At 49.9% G+C, this 21,390-nt stretch overlaps 1 protein-coding gene across 5 annotated transcripts in view; it reads right to left on the bottom strand.

The window, feature by feature from the left end:
• Nucleotides 1-21,390, bottom strand: part of Ttc7b (tetratricopeptide repeat domain 7B) — a 204,623-nt gene that overhangs the window by 12,181 nt on the left and 171,052 nt on the right. For all 5 annotated transcript variants that reach the window (XM_040742629.1, XM_040742631.1, XM_040742630.1 and 2 more), the window contains 2 exons: nucleotides 18,844-18,984; nucleotides 11,059-11,261 (listed from right to left, as the gene is read on the bottom strand). In XM_040742629.1, coding sequence (XP_040598563.1) covers nucleotides 11,059-11,261; nucleotides 18,844-18,984 — 344 coding nt within the window. The remainder of the gene's footprint in view (nucleotides 1-11,058; nucleotides 11,262-18,843; nucleotides 18,985-21,390) is intronic.

The raw sequence follows: 21,390 nt of genomic DNA, 5'->3' as shown, positions 1-21,390 counted from the left end.
AACGTGACCAGGAAGGCTTCTCAAGGAAGAGACTGGGAAAGAGAAAGCGGCTGAGTGAGAAGCTGCAAAACTGAGCACTGCAGGAGAGCCTGGGGGGCTGAGCTCTCCACATGGGACAGGGGACAGGGGGCAGGGGACAGTTCTGCTCCTCTTCCGTACACACAGATACCACGGGTGAGGCTGGCTAAGCTCAGCCCAAGGGCTCCTGGGCTTTCTGCCTTCTCAGGACAGGTGGATGAGCGGGCCTGGGCTCACTGAGTGCCAGAAGGTTCCAGGATTTATAGGAAACTTGGAAAGCTCAAGGAAGTCAAAAGTACAGAGTAGAGCCACCAGCTGTTGGACTCAGGCCTCTTGGAGGCAGAGGCCATGTTTACTTGCCTTTCCAGTGTCCAGATAATGCAAGCTGTTAGTCCAAGCCTTTCCAGCCCCTACAACAGTTTTGGTATACTACAAATACTGCATAGATGACTGTGGAATGGGTACCATGTCCTAGACCTGTCCATCACACCTCCTGTCCAGCTTCTGTGTCAGCTGTACTCTGGGTCCCGTGCAGTGTGCTGTGTGGGAGGTAGGGATGATGATGGTTCCTTCAGCCAGGAAGGCAGCTTCCACGCCCATCCCTGAAGGTTGTGTGGAGACTTCTCTGAGCCCCATATGGACTTCAAAAGGAGAATGCCAGCTGCAACAGGGCTGCCCAGGTGACACAAAGCCTCAGTACGACCCATAGCCTTTTCAATAGATGGGGAACCAGAGAGGATGGGCTCCAGGTGCTGGTTCCATGCAGGATCATTTGACTCACTGGGATACAAACACAGGGATGATTTACTACCTGCCAGGGTGGATGTGGTCACTTTGGCCAGTACCTTCCCCATCCCTGCCAGGGTCTGGCAGGAATAATTTTTCCATTTTTAAACAGGAACAAACAGAAATGATAAGATATTTTCCGATGAACGGGGGTCTGAGAATGATTAGCCTTGGAAAAATTGTCCCTAAAATAACAAGACAACTCATAATCTTTTATCTGTGTGGGAAGGAGGGTTGGGCCTCACTGGCCAGTGCCAGGCTCCACTCACCACACGCTTGCCCTGCGTTGCTGGTCCACCACTGCAGGGAAAGCTGCAGTTCACCAAAGAAAGGAAAAATAGACTGTTTGGAAGCAGACTTTCACTGCTTGTTTGAATGAACTTGTTTCCTAGTGCTCCCAACTTAGGCCCAGGGTGGAGGAAGGGTGGAAGTGACCAGGCTGGGGACCTAGTGGGGACCTAGTGAGGACGGTGGGGCAGAGTAGAGAAGGTTCTACTGCAGAGCTCTTGGAGAGAACGGAGACCCAGCAGGCTCCTGCTTTCCCCACACACTGAGCTCTTATCACTCCCCACTTGAGTGCAGAGTACATCAGCATCAGGATCAGAGGCATCTCCTCGAGAGCTCCCAGGCAGTGCTGCGAGCCGGCGTGGGAGGTACTGCTCACCTGCTGCCGAGGGACCGTGCTCCTTCGTATGTGGTCCCTGCTATGGGATGGGCTGTGGCCAACACTGAGCATGTCTGACTTCTCAGGCGCTTGAATAATGACTTGGAGGGAGTCTGGCAAATTAGTATGAGTTAAAGCATCCACCACCACTGCTGTGGCTATCCTGCTCACTGTGACATGTACAGCTTGGAGATTCAGGGATGATAATGGCTCTTCCGTGCTCTAACCTGGATGGTTATAGGTGACCTGCTAGGGGCACCGGCGGATCCAGGATCAGTTCCCTGTGCCAGACAACTCTTATTCTCTGAGTAGACACTTGGCTAGAAGCAAGCCCCCTCTTTCCTAAAGAACACGCAAGTCCACAGGGAGACCTCGTGCCTGGCTCTCTGGGGTCTGGGGGAATCTCTTGCTTCCCCTGTGACTTCCATTATGGCCATGTCTGGGGGAAGGGCAGGTACTGAGGAATAAGAACATGTGCTGGGCCAGGACCGTGTCTATATCCATGAGGGCAGACAAGAGGTTGGCACGATTGTTTCTGTACTACAAAGGAAGATGGCATGTCCTGGTCACATGGATCTCTAGTATGTGTCAGAGCTAGACTCTAGATGCTGCTGCTTCTGCTCCAAACTGTGCACTCCCAGGCACCACCACTCTTTCTGGTGGCCCTGCAGTTCCCCCCCTGGCTTCCTTCAGCCCCACCTCTACTCAGAGGGCAGGCGTGCTGTCTGCTCTGCGCTGCAGCATCTTCTGCACACGCATCCCAGGCGGAGCCTTGCGTGCTCTTCGCTACCCACTGTTCTCATGTCTCGTTCCCCATCTGGCCCACGAGTGCAAGCGATATGCCAGCTAAAACGACTCTCAGGAAGAAAAAGCCCAGACTTAAGTCCTCCCACTAAGACTGACTGCGTGCCACACCCACGTGAACTTGCTGCGGTGGCTTGGAGTTAGAGGAAAAGGCTAAGCTTGTTGGGCCCAGCATGCACTGCGGCAGGAGCTGCAAGAGGGCCCAGCAGTGGGTGCAAATGCAGTTGAAACTGCTAGCCTGCCTCTAGGTGACACTAGAGCCAACCATGCTGCTGTCTTGAGGCTGGAGGGGAACAACACAAAAACCCAATTTTCTTCAGCACTGAGAATACAGAGGGGCCCAGGGTGCAATTTCTCTAGCAAGGAGCAGCTCCTGTAGGGGGCCCCAGGCTCTATGGTGTCTTCTCAGGAATGTATCACCCTGGAAACATGGCTAACTCCTCTATGCAGATTCCATCTGGTTGCTAGCAACATGACCTGAGTCTGACTTCTCTATAGCTACTTCTTAGCAGACAGCTGCGGCCCTGTTATGCTTGCTGGTGGGTATGCAGAGGTAGCGGTGACTGGAGGGGGAGTGACTGGAGGGGGAGAGGCTGCTGCCAGCAGGAAGCTAGTGACTGTAGCTGGCTCTTCAATCAAAGGCAGAAGTGTATTTGCGGCCTTTGAATAAGGCACAATCGGCAGGTAAAGAACTTAACAGCTTGTGGGAGTTCTAATTAGAGAGCCAATTATAACTCGCTTGACCTGCCTTGCTGTGAAAGGCCTGGAAGCACGCATGTTGTCCTTAGGAAGAAGCAGATTTGCTTCTAGTTTGTTCTGCGAGGTTTCTGCAGGGACCTTTCGCTCGAGCTGTGGTTCTAGCCCTATGCACTGGTCTAGATCTGGCAGCCTAGTGCAGAGGATGAGGGAGAACCTGCAGGGCCTTGGGCTTCTGAAGGGAGGGGCCGAGTTTCTTTACTTACGAAGAAAGATACCACATCCGGTGTCATTGGCTTCCCTGTGCTAGGTCAGCAGCTTCTGATGCATTTAGAGGGACACTGGCCAGAATTTCAATTATGGATCTAATCAACAGCCAACTCTTAGCCAGACAGGATCTCAGGCCAGTGGGTGTGTGCACGCCCCTCAGTTCCCTCAGCAAATCACTGTTGTTACTAGCTAGGTGTCACTCACTTGTCCCCTGACATGAAAAGGGGACACTTTACACTTCTAAGAACCCAAGTATAGCATCCATCATTAGATACAGCTGAAGTCCTTCAGGCTTACACATATGATTATACCTCATTTCTGCCAGGGTGATCACCACCATCCCCATGGACAGAAGATGAAACTGAGGCACAGGGAAGTAAGACAGCTTGCTCAGGGGCCCCAGGTCCTCGGCGTGGAAACTAGGGTCTAATTCAAGCCATGTTTGCTCCTGATACTTAGCCAAGAGAAGCTTTGCTGTCTGAGCTCCCCCTTCTGCACAGGGCAGGGAACAGGGCTGGCTGGATCCCTGCGTGGATAGCACACAGGACTGTGGGCACAAGGACTTGGGATCTGGTGCAGCTATGCCCAAATCCCTTCTGCCAGGACGAGCAGTAGACTCTGTGACTGATCAGAGCCTAAATTTCCCAAGTATTATTTCTCGCCTGCCCTGTAAGTGTTGGCGTTCTATGGATTGTGCTTTAGGCCTCTCTCTTGCTTCCTCTCTGGCTTTATGCCTTAGCTTCAGATACCACCTATTGCCTGCTGCCAACCCCCAAGGCCACTGTTCCAGCCCAGTTGTGTCTGACCTGCCATGATTGCAGGCAGCTCTTCCTGAGCAGGTACCAATGCCGGTGCAGCACTCTCTAGGTCCCTCACTGAGCTGTACTGGGCATCCCTGTCCAGTACTTCTCACCTTGAACTGTCCTTAGGGATTCTTTGTGTCTAAGTCCCCTGCCCTCCATAGCTTCCAGAGTGTGGTCTCTCCATAATGCAAATGTTAGCATATTGGCTTAGCCGTTTAAATTTTATCTTGTACAATTTTAAGCCTTCGGAAAGCAGAAAGGCTAATATAACACACCAATAGCCAAAGTTAACAGGCACTAAACTTTTTCACCATTAAGCATATGGGCCCTGAGGATTGAACTCAGGTCGTGAGGCTTGGTGACAAGCACCTCCTGAGCCATCTCACTGGTGTGCTAACTTTCTCCTATATTGGCTTAACTCATCTATTTGGGGGGAGGGTGAGATTAATTATAAATGGCAGGCATTGTGAAATTTCACCCCTAAGCACTCTCTAAACATTAAGGATGTTTTCTTGTAACCGCTTGAGCATGTCATACTCATAATTCAATAGTACCATTGGAAGTGATGCAGCCGTCACTCCTCATCCACCTTGTTCCTGCCTGGCCACTGCTAAGATTTAGAAGCTGTGATGGGGATGCTAAGTCTGCAGCTCATTCAACTCACCGGAGAGGGTCAGGTCTGACGGCACACACCTGCCACTTGTCCATTCTGGACTCACATCTGCTATTAGAAGAGACCTTCCCAAGAGAGACATCCTCCCAAAAGCTTTGGGCCGAAAAGTTTCAAGTCTCTTTTGCAAGCCTCGAAAGGAAGTGGAGCTGACATGGTCTGAAGAGAGCCCATAGCACTCAGTGGGGAGTTTAGAGTCAGCTGTAGTGGCACAGATCAGCGCCACAGGTGAGGCTGGGTGGATCTCTCACTACAGTCAGCCCAGTATTGGGAAAGGCACAAGATGGTTTGGGACCACAAAGAATGAAGATGCAGCACACAGCAATGGCCATCGGCTAAAACCCAGCACTCTCCCTTCTCTGGACAGTCTAGACAGCGCACAGGCCTGCAGAGAAAAAGGTGCTCTCCCTAATTGTCAAAGCAGCTCTCTAATTCTGAAAGAAGACAAAGGACAATTATGAGATGAAGGGCCTTCAGAGCGGACGATGGGGGCCGTTTTGCTGTGTTAGTAATTCTTTCTGAGCATGGGAAGGAAGCTGACACTGGATGGCAGAAGGGGGCCTTCCAGTTCTTTCTCAGCAGCAGACCTGTGCCTGCGTCTTCCTGAGGCCAATGGAAGGAGTGGAGGTATCCCCAGGAGAAATGGGAGTCAGAAGGTGACCCTGGGCTGTGTCAGTGTCACAGGGCCCTCAGCAGGCTGATGGGGCAATCAGAGCAATGCAGGAGCACAGGCTGCCAGCCCCTACAGTCCTGTCCTCTTCAAGCCATCTTAATGCCCACCAGGGACATGTTGGTGGGCACACTTTTGCCTAATGAACTATACGACACAGCAACTTCCTCTGGCTCAGGGAACAGACAGACACCTTCAAAGATGGAGGGGGCAAAACCCCAAGTTTCATGATACCCATGTCAGCTACCTTACCAATAGAGTCTTCCCCTTTCCTTTCATTCAGCTCTTTCCCAGCCTCCCAGCCACTCCAAGGGAGGAAGTGCTTTCATACAGTAATTAGGCCTGCAAGCTTGAGGCCACCTTAAGAGGGCTCTGACATCAGGAGAGATGCCATGACAGTTTTGCTTTGATGTAATATTTTAAGAACTGTTCAAAGACCTGAAAACGGAGGTATAATGCAGATGACATGTCCCAGAAAACTTTGTGTAGTTAGTAGAGCCTGCCATTCATGTAGGACAGTATGGGATATTCCCGGCATCTTAATCAATTCCTGCCATTAACACACTCCCTCTGGAGGTTTTTTTGTTTTGTTTTGTTTTGTTTTTTGAGACAGTTTCTCTATGTAATAGTCCTAGCTGTCCTGGAACTTTGTAGACCAGACTGGCCTTGAACTCACAGAGATCTGCCTGCCTCTGCCTCCTAAGTGCCGGGATTAAAAGCGTGCGCCACCACTGCCCGGCTCCCTCCAGAGTTTATGCACTCACTGCCAGTCCAGAGCCTATGCTTCAGAGACTATGGGAGCCAGCCTGTGTATGAGTCCATTAGCCTGAAGGCATCCTAGTCCAACTGAGAGGGTTCCTCGTCTCATAGTCCATCCCCAGAAGACAGACATGGTATGCCATGCTCCAGACAAAAGCTAGTTGTGACACACCCCTGAAGGGACCCAAAAGTGTGCCCTTCCACTGAGCAGCGACCTGCAAGCAGCTGTAGGTGGTGGCTTCATTCCATCCCTTACCCGTCTCGGACTGCTCGTCCCTCTGGAGGGTAGGCTTGTCCTCCCTGTTTGCTGTTTCTGCCAGCTGAAGAACTGTGGAAGTGGTGTTGGTGAGGACGGGAGGTAGAACGGACCAGGCAGTCTTAGGGCCTGGGAATGGCCTTGTTTCTTTCTGCCTTGGCCAGAGGGAATTTGGTTCCTATCTGTTTCTTTCTTTCTTTCTTTCTTTCTTTCTTTCTTTCTTTCTTTCTTTCTTTCTTTCCTTCCTTCCTTCCTTCCTTCCTTCCTTCCTTCCTTCCTTCCTTCCTTCCTTCCTTCCTTCCTTTCTTTCTTTCTTTCTTTCTTTCTTTCTGCATAACCTACATGAGCACCCCTGCCTGGAAGCTGTTTGTGAGGACGTAGCTGGAGCTGAGAGGCAGCCGACATCTCATTGGTGGACTGAGCAGACAGACCAGCTCATCTCTCCACGCCTCACCCCAGCTTCTTCCACAAGGCCCCAGACTAAGCAGCTTTATTTATGGTACCTCATTTTCCAGGACTCACTCCTATACAGAAGCTCTGCCTCATGAAGAGCTTGCCCTCCTGTTGTCTGTGAATGCCACTGAGTTCCAGACAAAGGACTTGGTGCTTTGGTGGCTGTTGATTTGTTGAGAGCTCTAGCATCCTGTTATGCTCATCTGAGATGAGAGAGAGGCTTTGCTGCTCTCAGGCTCCACGTTTCCTCTCAGGGTCACCCCTGCTGGCCCCTGCTGTGGTTGCCATGCCTTCCTGTGCTCCGGGCATCTCTGCTCCCCTCCTCCCCCAACCCCCACGCTTTCTACTCCACTAGACCTTGGATGAGCCCCACATCTGCTCCTGTTTTCTACCTTTTTCTCAACCTGTCAAGCTCAGCGGAGGCAGACCCAAGCCTCCTGTTGACACTCACAGTGCCTGCTTGTTGCCCAGCAACACCTTCCCTTCTGGTCTTAATGACTCCCCTCCTCACAGCCCTCCTGGCTGCCTTCCACCTCTGCTTCAGAAAGCCCTCGTTCCTCTCTTACCTTTCCATCTTAGACATTGCCCTCAAAAGCCCAGCCAGAGAGCAGCCAGATGTCCCTATTTGTAGAACGTGCTCCTGTCCTGGTAATTGTGTCCTTGGATGCACCAAGTCTCTCTGCCTGTCCTTGGCCTGCAAAGTCTAGCCCAGGCAGACAGTCTTCTCCCTGAGGCCACCATTGGCCAGCACTGTTCACCTTCTTCTCTTTCCTCCACTCAAAACACGGAATGACTGCTTTGGGAAAAGCTGGCCCATGTTTCATTAATGCACGGCCAGTCCGGCGAGTCAAAGGACTTTTAACATAGCCAGCAAATAAATGCAAATTTATATATTTATGCAGTCTAACACTGAAAATATTCCTTTAGGTTTTCTGGGGAAAAGTCTGATCACTCTGAGAATCCCTCCACAGATTTGCAATTCCTTGTCTCTTGAACTTATTGTTTGCTTATTACCTGTCCACACTCAGTCCCTGCCTCCTGACTACCAGACAACACCTTTGTTTTTTCTCCTTCTCACATATGTGAAGTGAAACAGATGAAATTTGCATTTACCCTCTTTCTCTTATCAATAGGACGTGCCTTATCTTTGCTTTTGAACACGGCAAACACATTTGCATTCTGTATAATGTGGCCATGTGCCACTCACATCCCTAGAAGTTAGGGAGGCATTGTTCTGGGGGTAAGCCCAGGCCCCTGTTTGTGCCCTGAAGTTCTCTGAGGCCTTTACCAGCTGCCAGTCTCTGCCCGTTCAGGCAGCATGGCATCCTGCCTTCTGGACAACTCCTGGAGACCACCCTTTCAGTTGTTGGGCTCTTCTTTCTGAGCACTGGGGCTACCGCGGACAAACTTTCTGTCCTCAGGTTTTCTCTGTGACCATGGTCTGACTCCTGTGATTCCTTCTCCTGGTTCCTTCTCCTGGGACCTTCTCAGTTCGTTTCCTGATGGCTTTTGGTCCGTGCTCTTCCAACTGTCACCTCTCATCTTTTTGGGCTCTGGTGTGGCACGGAGTGGTGTGACCCGGCCTCCTGGCTGCTCTCATTCTTTTCTGGGCACCAGAAAACTCAGCACTCATCATTGTTTCTGTCTCTTGCTGCCCCCCAAACCCAGATCCTCATCTCCTCCCCAGACTTCTGCTCTCTGCTTTCAAGGAGCTCAGGGACTCACAGACTAGCCTGGTTCCTGTGATGCTGAAGACATCTGTGAGCCAACAAAAGGGTTTGGGCTCTCTTGTGTGGTTAGCCTTTAAGAGCAACTGGTGCTAACATTTTCCCTAGTTATGTAGATGAAGAAACTGAGGCACAAGGAGAGGAATGTCTGCCTCAAAGGCCCAAAGGCAATGAGCAACAGCACTGGGAATCTAGCCCAGGCCTGTCCTGAGCCCTGGCCTTGCAATAAACTGTGAGCCAGCTTCTTTATCTCTAAGACACAGAAAAGCTGCCTTGCTTTAAGTAGATGGGGCAAGGTCTTGATGTTTCAGTGCTGAAGAACCATGGCTTCCAAGGATTCTCTGCTGGCACTAGAAGTCTCAGCATGCCAGAAGGAAGATCTGCCCTCGGTTGTGGCAGGATGAGGCCAGGGAGCATCATGTACCAGATAACCAGGGAGGAGCCCTGGAAGCTCTTTGGGAGTCCCTGAGCACCGGCACTGGGCAAAACCACCAAGCAGGAGTGGCAGAACTGCTCCAAACCTGCAAGCTGGCTGCTCCCAGCCCGCCTTCAATCTGGGTGGTTTCTGAAGAAGTTAGGATGTACAGAGAAAGGTCTCATGGGTCTGTGATTACTTCGTGTCCCCACGGGCAAGACCACCAGGGTGGAGGGTGTCTCCAGGCCTGGTGAGACTCAGAGGCCTGTCTTATGTCCCCTGTGCTGGCCATCTGGCTGGCCTCAGAAGGGAAAAACACTGTCAGGAGCAGGGGGCTTGAAGAGCTCTAGGGAAACAGAAACCTCTCCGGGGGTGACTTTCCTACTGATCTTTTGTCTCAAGTGTTCTCCCTGGGGATGAACAAGAAGCACTCCTCTGAATAATTCATAGGCCCTGAGGTAGGAGCAGCTACTTCTTTTTAATAAGACTGGGCACTTTGTGATTAATTCTTCTGCAACAATCTACCAAAAGCTGGGAGACCAGAAAAGCTCTTAACACATTCCTCCTTCAATAGTGAGACAAAAATTAAAAGCCAGGTAATATCTTTAATCAAACAGACTAATGTTTGGCTAATATGTGAAATTATTTATAAAGTCGCATCGAGTTAGAGCGCTAATAAAGGGAATCTTGGAAAAAAGCAAGTGACTGCAATCATTACAAGGTGGGATTCGTTTTGGAAACTGAAAATGGTGGCCGCTGGTTTTCTACTTAATGAACACCTACGAGGCACCAGGAACTCTGCTGGGCTTGTTACACAACTCATTCTGTTTAGTTCTCACCTCACACAGCACACCAGGGTAAACAACAGCCCAGATCACAGAAATGCCAAAGCTCCAGGTTCAGGGTCAGAACTAACCGTCAGGTGCAGGCTCCCTCATGCACAGAATTTGTACAGCTTCGTCCTCTCCACTGTACAGGGCTGATGAGAAACGGCGACAGAGCAAAGGCTTTGGGACCCTTCTGAGCACATCTGACTGAGCAGTTATAAAACCACACCCTCTCAGTCTAGACACACAGCCAGCCTAACAGGACTTCTTGCAAAAAGGACTTGGAGACACAGAGAGCTTCTCGGCCCTTCTTGGGTTAAAGAGAATGAGGCACCCAGCACTGGGACCTGATCTCTGTCCCTGGATTCTGTGTCCAGTGCCTTGATCCCACCCCACACGTTTGTCTGATAATGGCCATGAGCTCCTCAGGGCCACCGATGTGAAAGACACCTATCTCACCTTTCCTGCAAGGCAGCCCTCTTTCCTGTGGGCTATGACATGAGAGAAGTCCTCTGCTAAGAACCAAACGAACTCAGAACCCGAGCTTGGCAGAGGAGGCCCTGTGGCCTTCCACCAGCTCAGAACACAACACGGACCTGTGTTCAGTCAGAATCCCACAGGAAGGAGAAGCAGATGGGATGCTCTGTTGGAGAGGGCAACCTATACACATCCTTGATGGAACAACTTTCTGGAATGATACCAAGATGGAAAGTGGCCTACTCTAAGGCCTCTCAAAGATGGCTTATCCCCAGGGGTAGAGGGTAGCAGGGCAATGTACTTCTCTATGCAACATGGGTATCCCTCCTTTCCTATGATGGGATGCTCCCTACTGGCCAGTATCCTGGGACAAACTGGAGCCTCCAGCTTCCTCTGTGTAAGCGGCCTTTGAAGTCTCTGATATGTGTATTTCCTTAAGGTGACTGCTGCAAGCAATGCAGAGGCGTAGACAGCAATGATAATGACCAACACTTAAGATTGTCCTTGCCACAGGGTGATTTGGATTGCTGACCCAATTGTCCCACTGCACCTAGTAGGACCTTAGGTGAGATAGTTGTGGCTGGTTACTGTCACCTCCCAAGGTATCACAGGAACTGCCTGGCTTTGTGCCATGGTGTATTTCAATAGGCTAATTGTATTTGGCCTTGGGAACCAGTGGGCATGAGGGTTGTAGGCTACATGCTGCTTCCAAAGAGAGCCCCAGTCCAGGAAATGGGAACCCTGGCCTTGGCCTCAGACTCACCAGTCTCTGCATGCTCTTCACATGGGTTGGGCTGATGGATAAGGCTTCTTCATACCACCGCCGGGCCTCATCGAAGTTTCCTCGAAGCTCAGCAACCTGGCCTCGCATGTATAGCACATTGTGAGACATTGGGAAGAGGTTGGCAGCTTCTTGGGTACAGGCTGTGGCTTCAGCAGGCTTTCCAATGCCGATGTAGACTTCAGCTGTGGGGGAAGAGCAGAGAACAGACGCTCTCCTGGACCACTGCCCTCAGAGACCCTGTGGCAGTGGTACTCTGGCAGGGCCCACAGCCAGCTAGCTGTCCCCTATCCCTCTGGACATGGCCACCGGCCAACAGCCTTTTGTACCCACTTGTGCCTAGGTCACATGTGCTTTGGTCCTTGAAGGGCATACATATGTCACTAACAAATTGACAACAGTGAGGTCGGTCTGGGCTCTGTCCCAACCTCTGAGGACAGTCATCCCAGGGCCCATGCCATGGTCTTCAGGGCTAGGACAGAAGCTGCGCTCGGCTCTGCTCATCGCAGAGAAAGGGCTGACGTGAGCACAGCACAAGGGGACCACAGACACACAGCCCCCACACAGAGCAGAGGCTCTGCCCTCTGGATCTTGCTCTTCTGAGACTAAAAGCATGACAAAAGGGCTTTCTGGGGTGTGGTACATCCAGAAGGGGTCTCCTTTATGAAACTCAAAGGAGCAGTCTGTTAGAGGCATCCCCGAGAACTGAACTTGGATTAGGCGCTGGCAGATAAATCTTTCAAGTCACCTGTATGTTTCAGGCAGCACTTGAAGAGAATACAGCACTGGCTAGTCCTTGTCACTTGGGACAAGCAATAGGCAGATAGGTAGGCTGTCGAGTGTCTGATCCCTCCAAATTTTCCTTTACCTCAGACTCCCTGGAGAGGGACGCCACAGAGGGCAGAGATGTGTTAGCAGGATGCACACAGGGGTCTGGGCTGCAAAAGGTGCTGAGCACATGCCTGTTGTGTCCCCTGGAACTTTCTCTGTCATACAAAATTCAAGCCATCAGGGCCCAGGAAGCCTCATCTTCCTCAGCCCTCATTTCACCAGCATTTTGCTCTGTCTGGTGAGGCGTCAGCATGAGCGGATGAAGAGATTCTGTCATAGTACTGCCTCACCTGTGCATTTCTGGGGCAGACCCCAATGATGGGCCCTGCAGTCCCCAAGCCGAGCACAGGCCAGGCGCTGCCCTCATTGATGGTCTAGCCAAATAAATGTCTTTGCCAGGGCCTTAGCCACAGAGTTTCCATTTGTCTCGGAGTCTCTGCTTAGCAGTGCCAGTCTGTCAAGAGCGATTCCTTTGCAGGGGTTCAGTGGTAGAGTGAGACACGCTCCTCATCCCACCAGTGAGACACTTCACCCTTTCTAGGCCATGACCCCGCTGTTCTGACTCAGGGACTTTCTTGTGTGGAGTCACTCATTTGGAGACCTTGACTCATCAATATGAGGAGCCAGAAGGCTGCAAGGCAGAGCGTCTTCCTGCTACCACACTGACAAGCTATGCTCTCTGCATCCACCCACTCTGCACCCTGTGCTGGGTCTGAGCCCCCCACCCAACTCTGGCTGTCTAAAGAATTCTGTACCTCCACACAACTCCTGTCTTTAGGACGCTGAAGTTCTTTACTGGGTTATCCAGACTGTCATCAACATCTATGCCAGCCATTTTGCACACCCCGATCTTTCTCATCCCACATGCCTCCTCAGCTCCCCTGTGCTGATCTACAGGATTCTTTTTGCAAGGATGCTACACTCTCGCTGCCTACACTTCCCGTCATCCAATCTGCACCCCTGGCAGATGGTTTGCAGCCCAGCTCTCCACTAGCACTGATCTTGTCTGGGCCTCCCAGCAACTCCCTCCCTGCAGATCTCCTGGATAATTTGTCTTTAGTGTCCCACACAGCCTTCTTCTGAAGAGTTCTTCCTGACCTGGGGAGATGGTTCTGTGGGTGAGCTTGCTACACAAGCATGCAGACCCTGATTCAGATCCCCAGGGCCCATGTAAAAAGTCAGGTATGATTGTGCACACCCATAGCCCCAGCTCTTGGGTGGGTTAGAGTCAAAAAGACCACTGACTGGGGCTTGCTGGCTTGCCAGCCTAACCAACAATGGTGGACTTGACAGGTGAGACCCTGTCAAGAAAGCAAAGTAGACAGCTACAGAGAAGATACCAGAAGCTTCCACATACCAGCACACACATGCATATACACAGCACACACAGCCCTCCCTCTCACATAGAGACATACATACGCGATTAGTGTTTGCTGCAGGCTGCGCATGTCACTGTGTGATCTAGTGTGACTGTTCCAACTTCCTCATTTGCTCAGCAGGATGAGAAATAACTTGCCTGTGTCCTACTGCTAGCATGAAGTGGGAGTCATTACGTGTGTGCTGGGGACAAACCTGTAAATAAATACTCTATCATGGAGCTACACTTGCGACCCTTACCTTACCTTTTTTTAGGGTCTCACTAAATCACCAGGTTGGTTTTGAACCAACTTCACAGGCCTGAATTTGCTTTTGTCAGTTACTGCCTCAGCAATGAGATTAATGACAAACACACACTCTGAACTCCCCTTCTTGGTCTCCACCCTTGCTGCCTTCTGTCTGTTCCACACTTACTTGGGGGAGCTCTTAAAACCCTATTGGGACCTTCTAGCTTTTCAGGGCTTCTAGGTTGGAGTGCACAGATTTAATGTGGCTACTGGGAACAGCCTATTTGCATGATCTGACCCTGGCCACAGACCTCAGTGCCTCCCCTTGGGTCCTATAACTGCACTGTCTTTAAGATTCATGCCAAAGTCTTTCACCTCTCAGAACTCATGCTGCATGCAGGACTCTCTGGAGCTGTGCCGTGCAGGGTGGTGGTGTTCCTGACCAGTGCTAACCAAACTTCTGGTCTGCTCAATGTGCAGGCCTGCTCTATTGCTTCCTGCTTCTTGCTTTGGCAAGACCTTTTGTCCCCAGGGGTCCCAGGAGTTGCACTGTTTGTTCCTGACACTTGGCACATGGGAGTCAGTGGCTTCTGCAACTGCTGTTCTGCATCTGCAGACCCGAGGAAGGCAGGGACTGAGTGTCTGTCTCCATGGCCACTGCAGCCTGGCACACAACCAAACACTTGGCGATGCTGCATGGAACAACGGAAGGCCTGAGCAGGGCTCTGGGCTGCACAGGTTGGTTCTGAATTTAGGTCTCCCAACATGTGAGCCTTGCAACCTGAGACAAGTGACCTGGCAGCTCTGCCTCAGCTATGACGGGAACTCAACAAGTCACAGCTTGGCACAGTATCTGAACCACACATTGTGCTTGGTAAGTGCCAGCTATACGAAAAGTAAAGGCGATTAACCAACCCCCCAGGGATGGAGCAGAGGCTGATGGGGCAGGGCTGGTCCCCAGTACTCTGTGTCCAAGACACCCTTGTGTAATGGCCTACACACCACGTGTCTAGGAACCCACTTCATCTCCTCATGGCGGGCATACCACAGTTGCCTCTAGATTCTGCTGATGCAATCTCATGGTGGTCGAGAGAAGTTGAGGAGGGGAAGGGGTCAGGCTCAGGAAATTGTGACAGTATCACAGCTTCAAATTCCCAGCAGAAATCAGAAAATCTGATCTTGCACATCTAAGAATAGCTGCTGGTTTCGGCTGTGAGAGGTGCCAAAGTGAAAGCTATAATTATTAGTAAGTAACAAGCAGAAATTAACCACCTACCGCAAAGGCATTTTTAGCTGCCATCCCACTGTGGGTACCCAGAAGCTGGCTGGCTAGGAAGGGGTCTGGCTGTGCTCTGAATTCCTGGAGCTGTCTGACTTTCCACGGACAGTGAGGCCTGCTGAGTGTAGAAGACAAGGCTCGCTCATCCAGAGGGTCTGCGCTGAGGTATCACCATTGTTCTCTAGCTCTCGTGGCTTCTGCCCTGGGGAGACCGTGCCACACTGGCAGCTGTCTAGGGGGTTTCCCTGCTGCAAGGAAGGGGGTGCCTCCCTCCTGCCCTTCCCTGAGGGAGACTGAGTACAAACGATGCCATCAGATTCTTGACACTTTCAGGAAAAAAGCAAAAGCTGGGGCGCTGCTTTCTAAGTATCATGGGAAGCTCACATGCTGTAAGAAAAGTGATTAGGTGTAATCCTTGGATGCGGGGAGGGGGGGGCCAAATGCAAGAAAACAGAAGGAAGGGGAGGTGGCTCAATCGGCAAAGTGTTTGTTTTATAAGCCTGAGTGCCCGAGTTTAATCCTCAGAGCTCCCATGAAACAGCCAGACATGGCAGCATGCTGCTAGCATCCCAGCACTGGGAAGCAGAGAAAGGGAGAGTCCTGGGATTCCCTGGCCTCACTCAGTGAGTCCAGGCTTGTGAGGGAGCCTGCCTCAAACAAACAAACAAACAAGCAGAGAAACAAGGTAGAGTCTATATATAGAATGATAGCCAAGGTTATTCTCTAGCTTCCATGTATACACACACACACACACACACACACACACACACACACACACACCACAATTTCTTCAACACATAACAAGTGGCTTATGAGTTAAAAGGAGATGCTTCATAGATACTAAGAAGATAAGTAGGCAAAAGCTTGGAGCAGTCACTGAAAGCACCACCTTTCATGCATCCACTGGCAAAGACCCAGGGTTTTGAGAATGCTTGGTATTGGCAAGGAGGTAAGAAATACGGTCACATGCCATTGACTGGAATAGAAATCAGAACAGCTCTGTGGCAGGTCATATGAGTACATTTATCCAAATTTAAGAGTGTACACCATTTGACCTATCAGATCCACTTTCTGGAGCTGACCTTAAAGACACACACACACAAAAATGCATATCAGTGTACTTACTGCACTTGAATGCAAAGTGTAAGGAATGATGAAGATACTCATCCACAGTATACTGCTGATACCATGATGCTTCCTACCACGGAATTATACCACATAGCTGTAAGATGTGCAAGCCAGCACTACACAGTCTGACACACAATGACCTCTTAGACACTGGAGGAGGACATGGGGAAAGGGGCTACAGGGACAAAGGATAGAACTGGTAAAACCTCTGGAAGGTTCCAGAACTAGCACCAGTGTCTACAGCAGGTGACCGAGGCATAGGGACAAGGGGAACGTTTCCACTTTACGTATTTCCCACCTGTTCAGTGTGTACCATGCAAGTGTGTTACCTGAAATTACTTAAATAAATTTGTGTCATTGGTCTAAACAACAAAAGAACAAACATGCACAGCCCAGGCTGTGTTGACTATCAGGGGTCCTAGTGAAGTCTGCGGCCCTGGGGTCAGGGCTCCCACGATGAACAAGGAGGTGGTGGGAGGAGAGGGTGCCCACCACCCAGGAAGAGAAGGGCCCTCTATAATCAAGCATCCCTCATTCTGCATCCCAGCTGGCCTGTTCCTGGAGGCTCATAAGTCATGCTCACAGTTCCCTTGCCATCAGAAATACATCCCAGAAGCCCCGATACAGAAGGCTGGAACCTGGTATTGCCTCAGAGAGAATTTTCTTTCCTGAGGGACTCAAATGCAGGGCCACCTCCACCACAGGCTCCAGTCACAAGGTCCACTACTGTCACTGGGAAAACCAAGAAGGCAAGAACAGGCCTGCAAACACCACAGAAACAGCACAGCTTTGGAAGTCAGGTCCTGACTGGCTCTCTAGGCCCTGCAGAACATACAGGATCTGGAGTTGTTAGAGCTGATGATGGATGTCACCGGGTCTCTATGAACTGTCAAAAGGGAGGTGACTTATTTTACTTCTCAGAGCAGTCAGGCACACGCCATGCAGGCTGAACCCCACAGTTCAGGAGGGGCCGCCCGCCCATTCTTGACTGTCACTCCTTCAGAACTATGCAGACGGGGAAAGAGTCGGCAGTGCACAAATGCTGAGACTCTCCTTGGCTTCATCCACCCACATGACACACGCTGCTCACCACAGGTACCCATGTGCATTTGCCCAGAGGCTGGAAGGCAAGATTAGCATCTGCTTTCCATGGTTCCATCCCCGCAGCCACACCCAGTAACTAGTAACAAGGTCATTATTCTGAGCCACGGCAACGAAACTGAAAAGTTGCTCTGAATGCAGCCTTTGTCGTCATGGTCTTCACTATAGTAACAGCTGTAAAATTTGCTTCCCAGGAGTCTAGGAGGGCCATGCGATCAGGGGCAACAGCTCTGGGCAACTGCGTGGTTGTGGGGATGCAGTGGGGTGGGATGGGATGTCAATACCCCCTGGGCCCAAACTTTCTGGCGTTTTGTAGTGCCCAGTTTTAAGTGCTCTAAGAAAGACCTGGTAAGATGGTTCAGTGGGCAAAAGAGCTTTCCATGCAAGCCTGACTATGTGCTCTTCAAAAACTAGACTTCAAGTCCAACGGGAAAGACAGCTCTGACCAGTGCCAGCCCTGTGTGTCCAAAAAGACTTTCCTGGTCTGGTCATTAAACAACACTCTGTCCCACTCTATCCTCTGAGGTTACTGTCAACACAGGTGACTGAGAAAGATAGTATCAGACTGGGCTGTTGTGGAAAATGCTGGGAATGGCCTTCCTGCTGGGCCCTGGCTCTCAGAGGCGGCCTGTCTTGACCTCTTTGGGGAGTGGGTGGAGGAGAAGGAACGATCACACAGACATGCATGAATCAGCCTTCTTTTGTACTTAGGAGAATATAATTTGCTAATTTACAGCAGTTATTATGGGTCAATTAAGGATGCTGACACAGACAATGCAGATGGGCTGGTAAGCCAGATCAGCTATGCCTTCACACTGGATCTGCTAATGGGGACACACAAGGTAAGACATTACACCCAGAGAATGACGGCATGAATAGATGGACAACCTGTGGGCTCTGAGCATGTTCCTTGGTGGTGATGAACCTGAGAAGGGTCTACCAGGGGCATGCAGATGAGGTGGTAAAGCAAGAGAAAGGTTACTTTGCACAGAAATAGAAATACACATATATACTAACAGCATCACTTTCTTGGGGGCTCGATAGGTAAGATGGGCTTGCTTAAACTTCACATGCTATACTGAACTCTGGGATTTGCAGCTGTGGGCAGCTGTGGGCAGCCAGTTACTGCCACATGAAACCAGGGCACAGGGGATCATCTTCCTCAGGGCTGCTGCTACTGTTTCCTTCTCTGCAGGTTACCAGGCATGCCTTTGGAGGGACATAGGGACAAACACATTGCCTTGCCCTGGCTTTGATAAATGCATCTGTGCCACCAATGTTCCCTATCTAATTGCCTGGAGTCTCAGAGACTGAAGAGTGAGATGTGCCCAGCACTGTGTTCCTTGACCGTAGGAGATAGGTTCTATTCTAACCCTACCATGCAGATGAGTAAACTGAGGCTGAGAGGTAAGGCAGAACTGGATTCTACCCAGCTGGGAAACAGAACAGCTGGAATTCACTCTGTCACCTAGGGAGACAGCATGGGGTACAACACTGGCCCCTCTACAGTACAACCATCCCCCATCCTGCAAACTCCTCAGGGGTCCTCAGTCCAATTTTCTACCAAATGCCTACTCTGGGTCACGTATAGTCATTGTGGAAGGATGAGGGATGCAGGGTAGTTCACGGTCCCTGTACGGATGCAGTATCGGTTTGGTGCTTGGTCACAAAAGGTTTGAGTTCTCCCAAAGGCTGAAGGTTTCTGGGCTAAGCAGTTGAACAGGTAGCTGCAGAAGTCAGCAGCCTCAGCCGCATCAGCAGGATGTGGGAAAGGACAGGCAGATGAGGAGGTCCATGGGGTCAAGGGCTAAGTAAGAGCAGTACCTGCATGGAGCCAGATCTGTGCCAGCGTCATCCAGGGATGCAGAGGACCCTGTTTGGGGGCACTGCTCTGCAGAGACGAGGCCACTTCTGACAGCGCTTGCTCCACTCTTGAGGCTGCTACTGATGTGGCATGGACAGAGCCTGTGGGAGGTTTCAAGACTGTGTTAGGAGTTAAAGGGGGGCCACACACCACATACCCAACCAATGACCCCCTCCCAAACACAAACACGAGTACGAGAACATACACACCCCTTCCCCAGGATGCGAGTTACTGCTCTTACAGAAAAGGGGGGTCGGCCACGATGGCCCAGGGCTTTAGTTTCAGCCTGTCTCGCTGACCCTTTAGTCTACACACAGGGCACATGCTGTGCTAAGCACTCTCCAGCAGTCAGCCTGGCGTGATGTGAGTGCAGCTCAACACACACACACACACACACACACACACACACACACACACACACACACACACACACCAGGGACTCCAGATTAACAAACAGCATCAGTGATGGACTACAAGGGGATGTTACAAAGCACCCTGTGGTTAGGGCCCAAAACAAGTAACTGTATGGGTGGCAGCAGGGGAAGGCCATGCTTGTTTCCTGGCGTAGTATCTAAAGTAGATGGCTGGCAATTCTCAAGACAACCCAACTTGCTACTAATTAGTGCATCCTGCCCTTCAAGGGATGGGCAATACCATGGATGGAGAACCAAATTCTATGACTTGACTTAACCCCAGAGAAAGTACATGCTTGCTTTGTACACAGCAGTTGCCTGGCATTAAGGCTGACAATGACACAGGAGGATGACCTGGATAGCTTTGAACACACAGCTATCTTCTAAAACATGCTTTCTTGAAAGGCCACAGGGCACATGTGCCAGGCAATGGCATAGGTGTGGTTCATGAACCAAAAATGGAATGGGGGCCTGATGACTAGAGCCCACATCCTTAACCAGGAGCAGTATCCCACTTTTTCCCAACATCCATTCTTAGAGGCATGGTTCAGAATTGAGAGCAAAGTTCTCTGTTATTTCAATTTACAACTACGCGCGCACGCGTGTGTGTGTGTGTGTGTGTGTGTGTGTGTGTACATATATACATATTCACCTACAACATTCCTAATTTATTACCTATCAGGAAGTTCAGTATGGAGACAAACATTGCAACATTGTTAGTGGTAACAACTATCAACTCATGAAATTTACAACAGTGAAAAAACATGTAAAGATAAATGCTCACTATGCAAATAAATGAAGTTCATTATATATTGGGTAATACATAAAAATATCTCAGTTGGACTTTTGGATGTGCTATTACTTAGTCACATTATTATTATTAATATTATTACTACTATTATTTTTCATGGGTTACTTTTTTAAGAGGCTTGGTAAGCTGGGCATAGTGCTTCATGTCTCTAATCCCAGCACTCAGGAAACTGAGACAGGACTGTGAGTTTAAGTCGAGCCTGGGGTAGATAGTAAGACTGTCTCAAAAAGGAAAAAGAAAACAAAAGGAGGCACTACAGCAACAACTGGCCATCCACGTTGTTTAACTGCTTCACCAAGGTAGAGAGACGGATTCCTCTAGGTACGCTCAGATTTCTGAGGGGGGTTTGGTGGGCAGAATCCAAAGTCTATGGAAGGATAAACCCTAGGCACACAGGCTTTGGAGGGCCCTTGTGTTCTCCAGAGAAAGCTGCTGCCCAAGCATAAGGAAACTGATGGCATGATGATACTTCATGTGGAAACCCATGAAGTCTAGCTATGAATCTACCCTGCTTGAGAAAAGTATGTCTAGAGATATTATTTTACTATAAATACAAAAATAGTTCAGCTGCTACAGATATTTTTGCTTGCATTTTGTTGTAACCTTTTGTATGTGTGTGTATATATGTTCATATGTGTGATGGTATATATGCACATATGTGAGTGTGCAGAGTCAGGGGGCAACCTCGGTTGTCACTCCTAGAGCTGTCCACCTTGCTTTTTGAGACATTGCCTCTCACTAGCTTAGGTCTCTGGAAGAGGTTCTCAGACATTTTGGTCTCAGAACCCCGTTAGATGACAGAAAATTATGAGGACTCCCCAAAGAGATTTATTGGGCTTTGTCTAATGATATTGCCATATTAGGAACTAAAGCATGCTTAACATGTTCACTCATTTAATTATTTAAAGATAATAATGCACCATGGCTATAGAAAAACCATGCAAACTTTGTCCCACAATCTACGGATCCCTTGCTAAAGAACCTGTGGCTTTTGAAGGAGCTAATGTTGATTTTGGGATTAGCTATTTTGTCTTTTGCTCAAGAAAGGAACTACACAGTTCTTACTGAATTCCTGTCGAAATATTTTTTCTTTACAATACCTATAACATGACAGAATTAATTAATGTTTAGTGTAACAGCAAATTTCACTCTGAATTAAAGTCTGGGAAATGATGATGATGATGATGATGAGAGTGGTGCTGATGGTGGTGACGGCAGTGGTGGTCATCAGTTTTACAGAACATGTTACAGTTTAGGCTGTGTGGATAGCATTTTCACTAAGT

The sequence above is a fragment of the Mesocricetus auratus genome, unplaced genomic scaffold (genome assembly GCF_017639785.1).
Source record: "Mesocricetus auratus isolate SY011 unplaced genomic scaffold, BCM_Maur_2.0 Super-Scaffold_15014, whole genome shotgun sequence".
NCBI lineage: Eukaryota > Metazoa > Chordata > Mammalia > Rodentia > Cricetidae > Mesocricetus > Mesocricetus auratus.
The sequence above is the reverse complement of the archived record's forward strand: the minus strand, read 5'-3'. Positions and strand labels throughout refer to the sequence as shown.